The sequence below is a fragment of the Phaenicophaeus curvirostris genome, chromosome Z (genome assembly GCF_032191515.1).
Source record: "Phaenicophaeus curvirostris isolate KB17595 chromosome Z, BPBGC_Pcur_1.0, whole genome shotgun sequence".
Taxonomy (NCBI): domain Eukaryota; kingdom Metazoa; phylum Chordata; class Aves; order Cuculiformes; family Cuculidae; genus Phaenicophaeus; species Phaenicophaeus curvirostris.
In genome coordinates this window covers 45,917,792-45,935,511 of record NC_091431.1, presented here as the reverse complement: position 1 = coordinate 45,935,511, position 17,720 = coordinate 45,917,792, and the positions used below count along the sequence as shown (strand labels likewise).

At 39.7% G+C, this 17,720-nt stretch overlaps 1 protein-coding gene across 1 annotated transcript in view; it reads right to left on the bottom strand.

Moving 5' to 3' along the window:
- The window catches only part of GLDC (glycine decarboxylase), a 46,242-nt gene that overhangs the window by 6,260 nt on the left and 22,262 nt on the right, over positions 1–17,720 (bottom strand). The window contains 15 exon segments of the mRNA XM_069881166.1: positions 912–1,053; positions 1,675–1,787; positions 2,235–2,384; positions 3,258–3,383; positions 7,367–7,442; positions 8,325–8,467; positions 10,684–10,725; positions 10,808–10,892; positions 11,390–11,487; positions 12,010–12,090; positions 12,747–12,886; positions 13,864–13,969; positions 14,950–15,046; positions 16,706–16,902; positions 17,162–17,309. Coding sequence (XP_069737267.1) covers positions 912–1,053; positions 1,675–1,787; positions 2,235–2,384; positions 3,258–3,383; positions 7,367–7,442; positions 8,325–8,467; positions 10,684–10,725; positions 10,808–10,892; positions 11,390–11,487; positions 12,010–12,090; positions 12,747–12,886; positions 13,864–13,969; positions 14,950–15,046; positions 16,706–16,902; positions 17,162–17,309 — 1,744 coding nt within the window.

Sequence of the window (17,720 nt, the reverse complement as noted above, 5' to 3'; positions counted from 1 at the left end):
CAGCTTCCCCCAGAATTTACTATAGCTTAAATAGTCATAATAGGAACCAGCCTCTATGGGAGTTGTACCAGCTTTCATTTGCTCATTTCAAGATCCAGAAGGGCTGGTTTTCCCAGAAGCGGAAGTTTCCATTGTTAGAGTATCAAACTGGCTATTTGGTACTCTGAATGACATTGCCCTTATGTTCACCATTCCAACTCCTTCTCTCACTGAAAGCTTTAAATGTTGCTTCGAATCTCAGCCACCTTCTTCTCAAAGAGAATTTGAATCCACGCTCATCTCTGTTGGCCAAATACTTCCATATATGTAACCAAATTGCAAGGCATTAAAAAAATTACATAGATCAAGTTGTTGTACATCCAAGGCCAAAACTAAATTCAGTTTTCAAATTCAGTAAAATGCCCTGGAATTCAAGTTATTATTAAACAGATTTTGGTAAATTATATGTTAAATATATGGGTCAAATATATGGGTCAAATATAACAATATTGCAGCATAAAACCAAAAATATTCTCAGAAGAACAGTAATTACCAAGCAGCTTTTAAATATGAAAACTTGACAGTCAGAGACAGTAAAGGGGCAAGCCTGATTTGCAGCTTTCTGCCTTGTGTCTGCTTGTCTCAAGGACTATTATAGAGAAGAGAGAGAAGAATTAAGCAGGCTGCAGTTGTTCAGCCATCCTTTCCTATTGCAACAGACGGCAAGAGGCTGTTCACTGTCCTACTGGAAAACAAAGAGGTTCAAGAGTTGTAAATAACCTATGACTCTGCTATAGTCATATGCATTTCAGCCTGTGAAAACGTCCTAGAATGAGTTGCTCTTAAAACTGTTCATGTGGTTCCAGCAGTCCTCAAACTTTCTGAAACAGAAACATAACCTCAGCTGATACTCCTTATAAAAGTTTACGCACCTTGATATACACCCAAGAAATGGGCAATATAGCACTGGAACCCCAAGGTGCAGCACTGACAGTACCCAAAGGACATGCATCCTTATCCAGCTGTATTTTGATGACAGGGTGAGTGGGCAAGTAGGGAGCCAAGTGCTTCTTCCTAAAACAAAAATGTTTATTTTAGAATTTAAACGCATGTTCCTGTATTACCATTTCTGGACAGTTTCAGCAGTAGCTTCTCTTCACCTTCCTTCCAAACACAGCCCTCATGAAAGTCTAGATTGTCTTCAATAGAAAGTTTATTAACACAATGGATTATAATGGAGGATGGCAATCAGGTTTCAACCTATTACAAGATATTCCTGCAGCTATCCAAATCAAAAAGATTTTTTAAAAGAGTCAGATTATTTTCTTTTAAAGGAATATGATAGCCCTACAGGACAGATGCACATAGTTCATGTACCACTTCTGCGTTCTGGACTACTTACAATTATCAGCCCTCGAAGTCCATAGATCATCTCTACATTTACACAGAAAATGGGTCTATTGAGCAAGGTATACCTTACACACTAAAGGGCCAATATAAAATTCAGGGTTTGGGAATACATGTGAATCTCACCATTCATGAGATCAGTACATGACTGTTCTGGAGAAGAACAAAAGTTTATGAACAACAGAACACCTCTCCCATTCGTGGTCGGTACTTAAATGAACTGCCAGTTCACTTAGTTTACTAAGGTTTGGTGCTTTCTAAATAGAAGGCTAATAAAGAGATACCCACACTCCAATTGGTCCCATTCCAGGTCCTCCTCCTCCATGGGGAATGCAAAAGGTTTTGTGAAGGTTTAAGTGAGAGACATCAGACCCATAATCTCCAGGGCGACACAGACCCACCTGTGAAAGGAATATTCTGTCTCAAAATATTCTTTACATGCTATTTTAGGATCTATTATTTCATACAAGAAAATAGGTTCAAAAATATATTATATGTTTTTATGTTTTTCTTTAACATGATGCATCATAAATAAAAAAATGATGCAAAGTATTTTTGCTTAAGGAATTCTTACTCATGTCTGTAAAGAATTTCTTTGGAAAAGATTAGGCAGACTAATGCAATTTCTTGCATCTTAGAACACATTTCAGGGCAAAATCAGATAAAGGAGAACTATTTTCCCCATCTAATTTTTATTACTATCCTGGGAAACCTCATCTCCTCCTCTGGACACTGTGCCATCTTGCGAGGAAGCTGTGTTACGGTCTGAACTGAGTACTTCTGTGCTATTCTATTCCAAGGAAATGTACACTCAAATTTGTAATAAATCTGCTTAGAATATTTTGTACCTGGGCATTCATATTTGCTCCATCTAAGTAAACTTGGCCTCCATGTTTGTGAATCAGGTCACACACATCTCCAATCTCCTCTTCAAACACACCATTGGTGGAAGGGTATGTGATCATGATGGCTGCTAAGTTCTCTTTGTGCTTGTCCACCTGGCAAGGGAGGGAGGTAGAAAAAAACAAGGTCATTGAGGTTCCTAAAACTTCTCAAGAGAAGGTTTTCACGAAAACATGTAATTAAGTTCATAAGATGTTTCACAGGTGAGAAGCAAGTCTATCAGCAGGTAGCCTAAGTCACTTATAGTCAGCAAAAGATACTAAGCTCTTTACTCCAGCAACATCTATGGGAAAATAGTGTTTTCTCAATGAAGCACAACTTCAAATCGAGGAAGAAGGCGCAGTATTAAAAGAAGTATGTATAATGGTCACTTCTGGGATCTTAAGACAAGCCAAGTGAAACATCTGGCTTTCAAGGTAATGTGATCTAACGACCATCCCCCTACTTTCAGCAATACAGTTTTATGACTAACATAAAAGCCAACTCAAATATGTATTCTTGGAAATGTGTCCTACGAATCCCTTGGATTCCCAAGATTCACCTGCAGCCAGTCTACTCCAAAAACTGAAAAAAGTTGCCTAGCAACACCTTACCCAGCAGGTGTAGACTTGAACTTTGCTAAGCAAATGCTTAAGTGCAGCTTCAAACGCTTCCCACTCATAAGCATGCTTTATTCATTTCAAATATTAGCTGTAGACAAGAAAGGTCTTCTATTAGAGTCTACTGTGTAGAAAGACATTTTGAACCAGTCCACAGATCCTCAAATTAAAGGAAATCTCACAAGTGTCATGTGCCTACCATCTGAATGAGCCATAAAAGGATAGAATTACTTATCCTTTTCAAGCGTGTATTCACTATTATTACCCTATTTTCTTTCAAAGAAAAATCTGATTCAGCTACAAACACTATTACATGTAGAGGACAAGGAGTATTCCTGCCTTTAAAATCAAAGATAATTAAGTACTCACCATTGCTTTTAAATGGGAAATATCAATGCTGCCATTTTTATCCACTTCAATTGGCTGAATCTTCATCCCCGCCATTTGTGCACTTGCTGGATTTGTACCATGAGCAGATTTAGGAATCAGGCAAACCTTAGGAGGGAAAAATAAGCAGGGGCTGAAGCATAACTAGTTAAAAAAATCTTCTGTGCCCAGCATCTCCAGCTGCTGGGTAGAGAAGTTATGGATTGGACAGCAAAGCCTGTAGATGTGAACTGCCTGTTAATGTCGATTCTCTTTTTCCACGAGAGGGCACCAAATCCAAATGCGGCCAACTGCAAAAGGAGTTTGATCTGCTGGTTTACTTTCTCGAGCTCAGGAGGAAAGTCATCTCAGTTGAAAGGTTAAAATTTTGCATGACTTCTCCCTTTCTTCCTGCTTCCCCTCTACTTTTTTCTAAGATTAACTTGATTCTATTATAACATTTTAAATCTGTGAAGTGTGAGAAACTGCAACAAGCCTGCAGGCTCTCTCTTCTGTGCAGTTAACCTCCAGGTATTTCTCAGCACGTAAGGACTATAGACTCTCACAGAAGCCCAAGGATCTTGCACAGAACAACAGAAACAGCAAAGCATATGAGGATAATAAGAAGATAACTATCCAAGGAATAAAATTTCAACCTAATTTCATTTTCCAGTGAGTGAAACTACTTACAAAACAAAGCTTGTAATTGTGAAGAGTGGATGATTTCCAAGAAGTTTGGGGTGATCTGAATGCAACGAAGAAAAATAGAATAAGACAACATTCACTAGTCAATTTTAGGTAGGTTCCTCACACAGAGGTTATAGTTCCCAAGAGGTCAGGACAACAACCTGCAAACACAGACCCACCACCACTGAAGGAAGGGGTGGTATGTGAACATTACAGGAGCCTGGCCTCTACAAATTGATAGGGCATGGTATTTTCCACCTGAGGCTGGTATTTTCCACCTGAGGCTGTTATGAGAGCTGGCTGATGTCATTGCCAAGGCTTCCCTCCACCACCTTTGAGAAGTCATGCAAATCAGGGGACCTCCCTAGGCATGTTAGTCTTACTTCAGTCCCTGGGGAAGTTATGGAATGAATCCTCCAGCAGGCTATCACAAATCAAATGAAACACACGACAGGGGAAAGCCAGCATGGATTCATCAAGGGCAAATCATGCTTGACAACCCTGGTTGCCTTCTGCAACAAAAAACCTGTTCATTTCATGTGGGACCAGCAGTGGATATTGCCTACCTCAATTTCGCCAACGCTTTCCATAGCGTTTCCCACAGCCTCTGCCTAGAGAAACTGAAGAAACTGATGCATTATGGTTGAAAGAAGTGGCTTTGTGGTGGCTGAGTAACTGGCTAAAAGGTTGCACCCAGAAGATGACGGTAAACAGCTTCTTTTCAAACTGGCAGCCTGACATAAGTGGGGTCTCCAGGGACCAATACTGGACCCAGCTTATCTTCATAAGTGGTCTGGATGATGGGATCAAGCGTACCCTGATGGAATTTGCTGATGACAACAAACCAAATGGGAAAGCGGGCACTTCAGAATGGAGAGCCACCCTGCTGGAAGACCTGGATAGGCTGGGAAAGTGGGCTAACAAGAACCTTATGAAGTTCAACAAGACCAAGCATAAGGTCTTCCACCTGGGAAAACACAGACAGCAGTAGGCAACCCCCCTCCACAAATCCAGATGGGTCCTGCACCCTCCTACCCTGATGGCATTATGGTACACTGTGTACCAGTATCCACCAAACCCCTATTTCCTCATAGATCCAATGTGCCAGGCCATTGAATCGGTACAGTCCATTAAACTTCACTATCCTCTTCTTCCACCTGGCCAGCGGCAAGAACTCCTAGTTCTGGTATTCACTCTCTGACTCCCATAGTGTCAGATAGACTCAGCAAGAGAGGCATTTTCAGCCCTTATTCTGTGTTTGGGGGACTGATGGTTGCTTTTCACTGCCTTGGCAGCAACTGGTGTGGCAGCCTTCTTGGTTGGTTCCTTCTTAGCAGCTGTCTTCCCCTGTATTTCAGGTACATGTGCTTCTAGCTTCGAGGTGACTGCACTGCCCCTCCTCCTTGCGTCCTACCCTAACCATGCAAGAAGAACCCAGAGGGTGCCACGTGGTGTGCACCTCGGTCTCCCTTTCCCTCTAGAATGAGGAGGCAGACGCCATAAGGTATTCCCAACAACTAAGACACTGACTGTGGGGATAAGAAGTGGAGGGACGCTCTTTGAAACAGCTTGGAACTGGCAAGATAGTCTCTCCACAGTTGGTATGTCAAGATGTGGCCAGTCGATCATCACCAGTGAGCTGGTGTATAGCATGCATTTTTCCACAGACCTCTTCCACACAGCCCATGTGTACTGGATGTCACGCAGATCTCTGAAGGCCCATTTGTTGTCCGGGTCACTTGAGACCACCTCCAGCATTGCTAATTCTCTTAGATACTAATCACCTTTCTCAGCAAGGGTTCGATTGCCCCAATAATTAACAAGATCACTCTTGAGAGGACACCTCACACTCAGTAGCAACCACCTCCAGAGGCTGCAGGCTGTCAACTGTCTTCTGATTCCTTTGTTGGTTTCCTGGTCCCTAACAAGATGTACCAGCTGCTGGGCTTCCCTGCCCTCAATTCCCAACTATCCCCTCCAACACCCCAGTATTTGAGCAGGCATAATTCTTCTGTGTGTCTTGGAGCTTGCTCAGGGTTAGGGATGGTGTGGTTTCTTACTCTTGGATGACTTCTCCTTACATTTCTTTGCCAAAGGACTGACTTCCCAATCAGACCCTTTCTCCTCCTCCTCCTCCTCCTTTACTAACTGATGGTACAGTCCTGTTGACCTCCACTGCCAGTGGTTCTGTTTTACTACTGGGACAATCGCTGTGGTTGAGATTGAGGACCCTGTCTCAACCACTGTGTTCTCAGAGGTAGAGGCCCACTTTCTCATGCTGCTGTGACACTGCTAGACAGAAGATAGGCCAAGTCCCAAAACAGTGCTAGGACCTGCTGTGTCTCAGTGGTGGAGGCAAGGCATCTTTCCATCAAGCAGTGTGCCAATTCAGTGAGTTTGCATGCTGGTTCACATGTAAAATCCCAGGTTATAGGAGGTGATAACAGCTAACACCAAGAGCTAAAAGCAGCCACTAACAAGCCCTAGGCTCTACTACACAGTAAAGCAAGTAAGCTCTGTGACCCACACAGGAGCGTGTCAACTACAAATTAAAATTCTTACATCAAAACTGTCAATACTTCAAGCCTCACAATGGGTGGTAAAAAAGACTGTGATGGGTTGACCTGGCCAACCTCCCACACAGCTGCTCACTCACTCCTGTCTCCTATGGGACAAGGATAAAATAAAAGTCAGGTGAGAAGACTCATGGACTGAAAGGATGACAGTTTAACAGGGAAAATAAAAGCTGTGTGTGTGAGCAAAGCAAGAAGAGAAATTAATTCATTACTCCCTATGCCCAGCCAGATATCTAGCTACTCCTCGGAAAGCATGTAATTGTTGCTCAGGAAGAAAAATACCTTACCTATGACCTTCTCCACTTTGCTCTCCTTTCCCTGACCTTTCATTGCTGAGCATGACATTATATAGAATAAAACATCCCTTTGGCCCACTTGGGTCAGCTGCCCTGGCTGTGTGTCTCCCAACATTTTGCCCTCCCCCAGCCTACACTCTGAGGGGAGGATGTGGGGCCAGTAAGGGCAAAGTGGGAAAGAGAGAAAGCTTTGACATTGTGCATGCACTGTTCAGCAACAGCCAAAATATCCCTGTTTTATCAACACTACTTTAGCCATAAATCCAAAGCACGGCACCATAGGGGCTGCTATGGAGAAAATTAATTAACTCCATCCCAGCCAGACCCAGTAATAGCCCTTTGATGAAGTCCTCTTTCATCATTCCCACTGTCTGTAAAGAAAGACTTTTAAGATGGTATCAACGATCCACAAGGGAAGCAGGTAATACTGAAAGCTTGTCACAGGTGAGGTCATGATCTAGTTTCTTTTCTAGGTGAGTCCTAGCTGCTGAATCAACTCTACTTTCTCCACTTCCCACCCAAAGCTCTACCACACATGAGTGTTGACACTTACAGTTCTATGACGTTCTCCTTTTGCATTTAAATAAGCTTTGATTGCAGCCAAGCCTGCATACTCTCCTTGGGCTCCACTGCAAGAGGAATACACACGCCGTTACATAAGCACACAAACTAGAAAGTGCCAGCTCTCTACTGAAACTTCAAAATTGTCCAGCACTAATCCTTCTCAATGACTTTAGGCAAGTATTAGCAAATTAAAAGACACACATTGCATGGAATAAATTACAAATGGACTGCACTAATTAACAGCTCTTGACTCTTCTGCAATCAGTAGATTAAAAAAAAAGTTATGCCATTTTTTGTGTTTATACTGTGACGTTAAATCCCTTTGGTGACTGAGTTGATCCATATTTCTGCACCTAGCAAGGGGCTACATGCTTGACTACAGAGAAGCAAAATAATAATGCAATGCATAGTAAATACTTTCAGTGACATCCTAAGTGTACAGTAAGTCCTTGCTGCTTTTTTTTTTGCATCAAAACTACTAACAGACATAAACAAGGTTCAGCATTACTCATTTGGTTCTGCTTAATTCCAGTAAGCACTCAGATGACAGTGCATCAAATATTAGTTTCAACAATTACATAGTTGCCAGCTCATACAGCTTATTCCCATTTAAAATCTTTGATTTTAGCTTCTAGGAGGGTATGAGTAATGTTATCATCTTAAGCGGTCAATGGTGGAGAAACCAGCCTTCATATAGAAGGAAGACATGTGAAAACTGATTAAAAGAGTAGAAAAAGACCAAATCATTAAACTTTTTGAAAATACAGGAAGATATAAAGTTCCACAGTTTTGAAAAAGCAAATCTTGTTTTCATAACCTTGCATTCAAGGCTTCTTTTGGTCAAATTTCATTTTAGAAAATTCTTCCATTTTTGGCTTGCACATTTTCTTTAGAGATAAGTATTTGGAACTATGTTAAGGAGCAAATGTTCAGAAAAAAAATTGTACCTGTTTGGTTGGAATGAGATTTTGTCATAGCCAGTAATCTCACACAGGTCCTTCTCTAAATCCTTGAAAAGCTGCTGATACCCTTGAGCTTGATCCAGGGGCACAAAAGGGTGGATGTTGGCAAATTCCTTCCATGAAATGGGCTATTTTTAAAAATAAAGACATGTGCTAGAACAGAAACTTCTGCAGACAACTCTGCTTTATTATTAAACTCTATGAAAGAAAGAAGCTGCCCTCTGCTCCAAGTAAAATGAAACATTCCTTACACAGTGAAACAAGTTCCCAGCTTCACTGGAGGATGTGGCCTGGGTAAACAAAGATATTTGGCTGGAGCTTGGGAAAAAAGGAAGAGCGTTTATGACCTCGGGAAGAAGGGGCAGGCAACTCAGGAGGACTGCAAGAATATAATGAGTTTATGCTGGAAGAAAATTAGAAGGTCCAACACCCAACTAGACCTTAATCTGGCTACTGTCATAAAAGACAATAAAGAGTGTTTCTAATAAATACATTAGCAGCAAAAGAAGGGCTAAGGAGAATCTCCAGGCTTTTATTAGATGTCAGGGTGGATAACAGCGACAAAGGATGAGGAAAAGGCTTAAGTACTCAATGCCTTCTTTGTTTCAGTCTTTATTAGTAAAACCGGTTGTTGTCTGGGTATCCAGCCCCCTAAGCTGAAAGACAGGGAGCTGACATTTCCAATGTGAAATGGATAGCAACCTGCTACACCACTTGAACACACATAGGCCTATGGGGCCAGATAGGATCCACCCAATGGTACTGCAGGACATGGTGGAATTACTTACAAAGCCACTTTCTGTCAACTATCACCAGTCCTGGCTAACCAGGGAGGTCCCAGTTGACTGGAGGTTAGCAAATGTGATGTCCGTCTACAAGAAGGGCTGGAAGGAGGATCCATAGAACTACAGGTCTGTCAGGCTGATGTCAGTGCCAGGGAAAGTTATGGAGCAGATCATCCTGAGCACCATCATGCGGCATGTACAACAAGACCAGGTGATCAGGCCCAGTCAGCATGGGTTTAGAAAAAGCAGGTCCTCCTTAACTAACCTGATCTCCTTCTATGACAAGGTGACTCATCCAGTAAATGCAGGAAAGGCTAAGGATGTTGTTTAATAAGACTTTAGTAAAGCCTTTGACATCATTTCCCACAACATTCTCCTAGGTAAACTGGTTGCTCATGGTTTGGATGGACACACTCTTCACTGTGTTAAAAAACCAGCTGGACGTCTGGGCCCAAAGAGTTATGGTGAATGGAGTTAAATCCAGTTAATGGCCAGTCATAAGTGGTGTTCCCCAAGGCTTAGTACTGGGTCTAGTTCTGTTTAATATCTTTATCAGTGATCTTGATGAGGGGATTGAGTGCACACTCAGAAAGCTTTCAGACAACACCAAGTTGGGAAGGAATGTTGGTTTGCTTGCAAGCAGAAAGGGTCTTCCAAGATATCTGGACATCTGGATCAATGAATTAAGGCTAATTATATGAAGTTCAACAAGGCTGAGTGCCAGTTCCTGCACTTGGATAACAACAACCCCATGCAATGCTACAGGCTTGGTAAGAAGTGGCTGGAAAGCTACCTGGTAAAAAGGGTTGGGAATGTTCATCGAGAGGTGGCTGAACATGAGCCAGCAGTGAGTCCAGGTGGCCAATGAAGCCAGTAACATTCTGGCTTTTATCATGAGTAGTGTGGCCAGCAGCACTAGGGTAGGGATCATCGCTTTGTATTGGATACCAGTGAGGCCACACCTCAAATACTGTGTTCAGTTTTGCACCCCTTACTGCCAAAAAGACATTGAGATGCTGAAGCACATCCAGAGAAGGGCAAAGCTGGTGAAGGGGCTGGGGCACAAGTCTTCTGAGGAATGGCTGGGGAAATTTGTGCTTTCTTAGCCTGGAGAAAAGAAGGCTCAGAGGAGACCTTATTGCTCTCTGTAACTACCTGAAAGGAGATTGTAGCAAGGTGGGTGTTGGTCTCTTCTCCCAAGTAAAAGGTGATAGGACAAGAAGAAATGGCCTCATGTTGTGCCAGGGGAGGTTTAGACTGGATATTAAGAAATATTACTTCACCAGAAGAGTTGTCAAACATTGGAACAGGCTGGTCAGGGAAGTAGTTGGGTCATCAGCCTGAAGGTATTTAAAAGATGCACAGATGTGGTGCTTGGGGATATGGTTTAGTAGTGAACTTGGCAGTGTTATGTTAACAGTTGGATTCAATGATTGTAAAGGTCTTTTTCAACTGAAACAATATCATGATTCTATGATTTCCAGTAACATTTTTTTTTAACATTCAAAAGATAGTTTACTCCTGTGTGTCTCAAGTAAGACAGTATTATTGCAACTTACTGTAAGTTCAGACGAACTATTGAGCTTCATTGTGCAGGACCCCTAAAAACAGAAACACATTTGTCAGTATTTATTGAACATGTCTGTGAGTACCTAATTTTTTCTCTTTTTCGTAAATACCTACCAAAGGAATCATGCTGTGAACAAGGGAAATATCTCTGTTTTCTAATCTTTTCATGTACCGCACAATATTTGTCTCAGAGTGATAGCTGGAGAACACAAAATGTGGTGTTAAGGGAAGCAGATTAGCTATACCAGTTGATCTGTGCTCTAACATAGGAAAAGCCATAAAAAAAGAATTAAGATTGAGGAAAATTTTTCATAAATACTAGGCACTTTTTTATAATTAGGTATTTTATGCTTGCTAACAGCAATGTGGATGAAAAATGCCTATTATCATTTACACCAGAAATACTGTCAGTAAACACAGAATCTAAGGGCTCTACTAAGTCTGCCAATTGTATATCCTCAAGGACAACGTTGTACACTGTAGCACATTAATGGAAAAACACATTTCCACTGGGTGGAAAAGTCATGCTTTGCTCATTTAAAACTTGAAAGCTATCTAAAAACGCTACTAAACAGAGTAACAAGTAAGGATGTGAATACAGCTACAAAACTGTCTTCAACTGACTCCAGTACCAATTTTCAAAGGAGACACTTTTAGATTCCATTAAAATATCAGATACACAGCAATTTCACAAACCTGTTGAAAACCTGATGTGTCAAGAATCTGGAAGTTCTCTTAAAAGGAGTGTTATAGATGCCTTTGGTTTCCTCACCCATACCCTCAGCAATTAGCTCCTTTGACACAAAGAAACATTGAGTCAAACACTTTCACAGAAACTTCTCTTTTCACAGTCAACTTCCATAAGAACTAGCTGGTACTACCAGCTTACCTCAGGATTTAATTGGCTTTTTAGGTAAGAAAAAAACTTTATTAGCATAGATACCTGCATATATCTAGCACAACAACAGCTTTGTATTAAAACTGGGTATAGATGTCTCAGTAGTCCTCATCTTGTAAGCATTGCTGTTAATTACTAATGACATGCAACAAAAACTCTAGTGGGAGAGAAATAACTGACCACCATGTCCTAACCCTTGCTAAACAAGTAACAGCCTAAACACAAGATGTCCAAGCAGACTGAAGAGAAAACAGCATTACTCAGTTATATGAATCATCTCATACTACCTCTTTCTTTAAAAGAGGATCCGAAATTCTCAGTACTTAACAGATGCTCATCATACAGACACCCACTGTCCCACGTTTTGCTTTTCACTAAACTTATGAAACATTTAGATAATGACCTATTGTCTACTTACAGCTGAAGACTCGCAACCAAATACCCACAATATGTCATCTAGGTCTTTCTCATTTACAGTTTCATCAAGTGATACTCCAAGCTATGGATAAAAGCAACAGTAATTACTCAAGGCTCTTAATTCCAGAGGTATAGCATATTTGTTCTGGTTGAGAAAATATATTCCAGAAACACGGGAGGAAAAAAAAAGAAAACATCAACCTACCCAACAATATTTAAATGCTGTTCCACTTTATATAACAGATATATAAATATATTTTATTTACATAAAATTTTCCAGTTCCTACCCTTCTCCTTCTAAACCATCCAAGCCAGATGGTGCACAAGCTTCAAGACCTGTGAACGCACTTCTAGTGTTCCTAAGAGTTTTCCATTTGAAAGGAAAATGGCCCATTTTGCTAGGCCCTCCCTCCCATTTTACAGAACACAGACTTTGCCAAAAGTCCTTAGTGTGTACAAAAATGCAGTTTAGATTTCAGTCTGTCTTTAATCACTGCCACAGGACCCAAATTCTGTAGATCACTTTGGATCTCATCATCAAATTTTAGAATCTCTCCACTCTAGCCCTTGGTAGAATATTTAACATGAAACTGATATGACTGATATGTCAGTCAGTTATAGTTACAAATTACAAGAAGTTTTAAATAATTTTGTTCTGTTTATCACGTGTAATGATTAGAAAGTTAATGCAGAAAAAGTCATGCTACAAAATTTCTGAAAGGTTAGGGAGTTGCTTACTCTGCCATCACTATAAATCCGGAAATTGATCTTTCTAAGAGCTGCCCTGTCCAAAACCTCTTTGACTGAGCATCCACACGTGATCGTCAAGGTATCAAAGAACAGATCATGATGTAGTTTATGACCAGCTCGCCTGAGACCTATAAAAAACAGTAAGTTAACTCTATTAGTTGCATATTTTATTGTTTGCTTACACAGTCCCTTGCATAACAACACTATCAATCTCATAAGTAAACGCCTTTAAATCAGATTCAGACCTAATTAATAATGCAGATTGAGTCTATGGAAGATCATTCTCATACATCAGATTTGTAATATATACAGTAGTAGAACAGGTGTATGAATACAATAAGGACAAAATGACAAGACTGTAAAACAAAATTTTATTATATAAATGGATATTAACCATCAGGGAGCTTGCCACAATTAAGTTTACTTTTAGTTCGTTTCACAGCAGCAAAAGGTCTTCAAGCTAAGCTTGAATAATAATAAATATGACATAGATAACTGGTGGAAATCATTTCTCTCTTCCTAGCATTCCAGTTCTGCACAGAGCCTTCTGAAAGCAATGACAGTCATGCCTGTGAAAAAAGCTATCATATCACATAGTTCAGCTGCAAACTTTATTTTCCATTACAAATTCTGTGCTTTCAGTTATCTGTTAAGTTTTGGTATTTCAATGCTTATAGCAGGCATGATATACCCCTTTCAACTGACATGTATTAATAACATAGCAAAACAAGTAATAAATGACATTAAAGAAATCTGTGTAGATTTCTGTGTGTAAACCAGGATGATCCAATAAGCGAGGTACAGAGCTTGCAGCTGGAAAACAGCATTTTAATTTTATCATATAGAGACTTGTTGTGCAGACTTCTATTAGTTTCCCAAGAAAACAGAAGCAAGTTCATATCACATAAGACACCTATATTTTGCATGCCATTATCTGAAGTACACAAAAATGTTAGCTATGAATTCTGTATTAAAATGTTCTTTCTAGAGCTGAGGGAATGTGCATTAGCTGGCAAAAATCCCCCTCTAAGTTTATTTAAGAAAACCTACTACTTAAGACGATATAAGGGTTTAAGAACACTTTCTGCAAACATTAAATACTCACCTTCAGCCAAGATTAGAGTAGCATTGTGTACTCGTTTTGCAATATGTATTAATCCATCAGACCCATGGTAGACACCAAACATGGCTGCCATGTTTGCCAGAAGAGCCTAGGATCCAAATACAGTTCAGGACATTATTATGATCATTATAATTATTACCGAAGATTACCTTTTGTTAGTTTAGTGGAAAGTGTCTTTAGCACACAGGGACAACCACATATCCTCATCTAGTGTTATATCGATTACATGTTGCCTTCAAAATAAAAAGTAGGAAAGGCAAAATACTTTTATGAAATTTTAAGTGCCAATTATGAATTCAATGCTCTTTCAAAAGTAACTGTCAGCAATTAACATGAACTTAAATTCAAATACTGCAACAAAGACATTTGAAGACCCTCAAATAAAGCTAGTCCCATAGCAAACTCATTGTTTAAGACTGGTACAAAACACCCAAGGAATATCTCATGAATACAAACTAGGCTTGTTTTAATATTGATAATCCCTCCTCAAAATCTGGCACGGTATTATGAGCATGATGAAAGCATCAATAGGAGCAGAAAGAAATATAAACTTGTCTGTCTGAAGGCCTGCGGAGGCATACTAAAGAGAACTATTTTGGATAATTAGTTACTTACTCATAGTATTTCCCCTGTAGAGATAGCTCTTTAGCAATGCAATTTTTTTGCATGAAATCACACAGACAAGATGTTAAGTGGTGACAATTTGAACAAGAAATTTTAGAATTAAAAAATGGATTTTTTTTCCCTTGAGCAGACAATTTCAGATCATTAGAAATTCCTTCTGTTTTATTAAGAAATCTGTGTCATTCATAACAGAACACTACAGAGGTGTTCGTGTAATAAGACACAGGAATAAAGTCTTTATTAAAGAAAAGAGATATCAATACACTCTTTTCAAGCAGAGTTCCATTTTTCAAAGGACTCAAACCAAATACACAAACAACCAGAACATTTCAATGTTCTTCATTTTTCTCAAGAAGTTACCTCAAATTACTGTTATGTTAGGACCATAATCTTACAGTGTAACTTGTTCCTTTCTGCCGCAGAAAGTAAAGCATGACAAGTTACCTGGGCTGTGCAGATGTTGCTGGTAGCTTTATCCCTCCTGATATGCTGCTCTCGTGTTTGCAAAGCAAGTCGATATACCTCTTTTCCACTTGCATCTCTGAGTCACAAAAAAAAAAAAAAAGTCGCTTCTGTTACTTTAAAAATGACAGTAATTTAGGACATTTGGCTCTCTGCATGTTAACCTGAAAGTAGTTATCTATCCTTATAGACAGAAAGATGCTAGGGAGAAAAAGCATAAATCAGGACAGCTGTGATATCAAACAGAGAGTGAGACTAAAGTCTCTAGACTTCTACTTACATCATGGCTGACAAATGTGCCAGGTCAGGTAGTGCATACTGAGTTTTCTAAACACACTACACAAAAACTTGATATTTGCTTTAAAACACCACATATTATTCTAACTGTTTAAACTGAATAGTAATCCAGAAATTTTTAAGTTATCCGAACAAACACTGAGAAGGCAGCATCTTTTCTAATGATTTCAAATACGTGCATGTTGAGTTTATAAAAACAGGCTGTCCAACAAGGTTGTGTGAGATAATGGAAAAGGGTCTTGCCAATCTACCCCTTAAGAGATCCTTTACTAGTGTTCCTAACATGTTAAAAGTGGAAAGGTAAAAGCCATTTTAATATCCTTAGAAACTGAAAACTTTCAGAACAGCTACAAAATAAACAGACAAACTATGTACACACACATACAAAACCACACATATATGTGCATATATGTGGGGGTTGAATAGCTAGACTATTTGCCTCAAGTACTTGCATTATATATACAGTTATACAATATTTAAATAATTTTCACTCTAGTAGTTGTTTGGGGATTTTGGCTATACAACTTAAGTTTATCATCAGTCCATCCAGAGGAACCCTGACAGGCTGGACAAATGTGCTGACAGGAACCCCGTGAAGTTCAACAAAGGGCTACTGCAAAGTGCTGCCCCTGGCAAAGAGCCTCATGCACCGGCTAGAAAGGCAGCAAAGACCCTGGGGAACACCAAGTTGAATGTAAAGCAGCAATGCACCCTTGGTAACTATTGTCTAAAGATTAAGGACGTCCTCAGAATAAGCAAGATGATTAAAAATATAGTTGAAGGAATATTACTTTGCAAATGAAATATTTCTAAGCTTACTGATAACTGTTAATGTCATTAGCTATTTTGGTTATTGAAGCACTTCTGAATAGCTTCTGTGCCAAAGACATGCAGTCTTTCCAGCGACAATTACTTTGCATTTCCATTATTCCCAGTTAAATATTTCATCACCAATAATAAGAATCATAGGTAAGTTTTTGCTGGCTATTTCTACTCTTTGATTAAGCTTGACTAAATTTGAAACTAGATTAAGTTCCATCTGGATTATTTTGGAGGTTTACTGAATTTTCTACCTCTTTCCATTCGTGTTTTGAATGACTGAACTGACATTCAGAGAAAAAAGTATAACAGCGCCGAACAAGCAGAATAAGTTAGCTTGCAAAGCCTCATGCCATCACAGTTAATCCATTCCGCTGTTGTGGTTATCTCCTCATCCCACATGCAGCAAGCCCTATAGACAGCTCACAGCTTCATTCCATACAAATGCAATTCTTTAAGCTTGCTTCCTAAAAGCTAAAGGCAACTTTTATTCTCCTAGTTTTCAAGAAGATGTTCAGTACACAACCATAGTCAGCTGCTATTCATAAAGGCTGCACAAGATGGTCATAAAATTCTTATTTAAATTTTCCCTGAAGACACTAATGGCAAGAGCAGCCCATACCTTGTAACGCCCACCATTCTGCCTGGCATCATTCTCACTAGATTTTCCTTGACAGCAAAGAATGCAGCATGGGGTCCCCCATAGCACAGTGGCACACCAAACCTCTGGGAGCTACCCAGGACAACATCAACCCCAAACTCTCCAGGAGGCTTCAGAATACAGAGAGCCAGAAGATCAGTAGCACAGCAGGCAAGAGTCTGAAAACAGAAGTGCACAGAGCAGTCAGTCTCTTTTCTGAAGGAATGATGTTTGCATTAGAGCCAAAACTGAACAAGATATAGCTTTGAACAGTTCTATTTCACTTGCACAGGGCTGAGGTGCAATGGTTGTAATGGTTATCAATTATATGCAGCTGAAGAGTACCACTTCAGATGGTATCTTCTGTAACAGTTTCTAGGAGAATGATTGGCTGATGCATCAGACTGAAATCTGTCACACGAACAAAATTTACTTTACCCCATTCTGATGAGCTCTTTCAACAAGTTCAGAGAAGTCTTCCACCTTCCCTTCAGTGTCTGGATACTGAAATAATACTCCACTGACATCCTTTCCACTGAAATCCATCTCACTGGGTAATCTAAGCTCTGTAATAACACCTGTATAACTGGAAAAAGAAAATATGCAGAAGACAACACATTCAAACCACTTCCTGCCTTGGAGTGATACTTAATGCGATGTTTTCATGGACTTATACATGACTTTTTTCTTTAACATACAGAGTTTAAACTCCTTTGCAGTGATAAACATTGAGAAAGTTTCATGACATAGTATAGGGTACAGAACATTAATTGCATTTCATATCATCAGAAACATGGAGCAAAGCAGAGCAGAGAATGCATAAGCTATATGTTATCAACACTTGCTGCTATAGCATGTTTGAGATGGTTGCTTTAAATTGTAATTTTAAAAAGGATCTAGCTTTCATTAAAAAAGAACTCTTGCTATAGGGTAATTAATTTCCTAGTTTGAAAAAACCGACAAGAATGAATTTAATAACCAAATATTTTTATATATA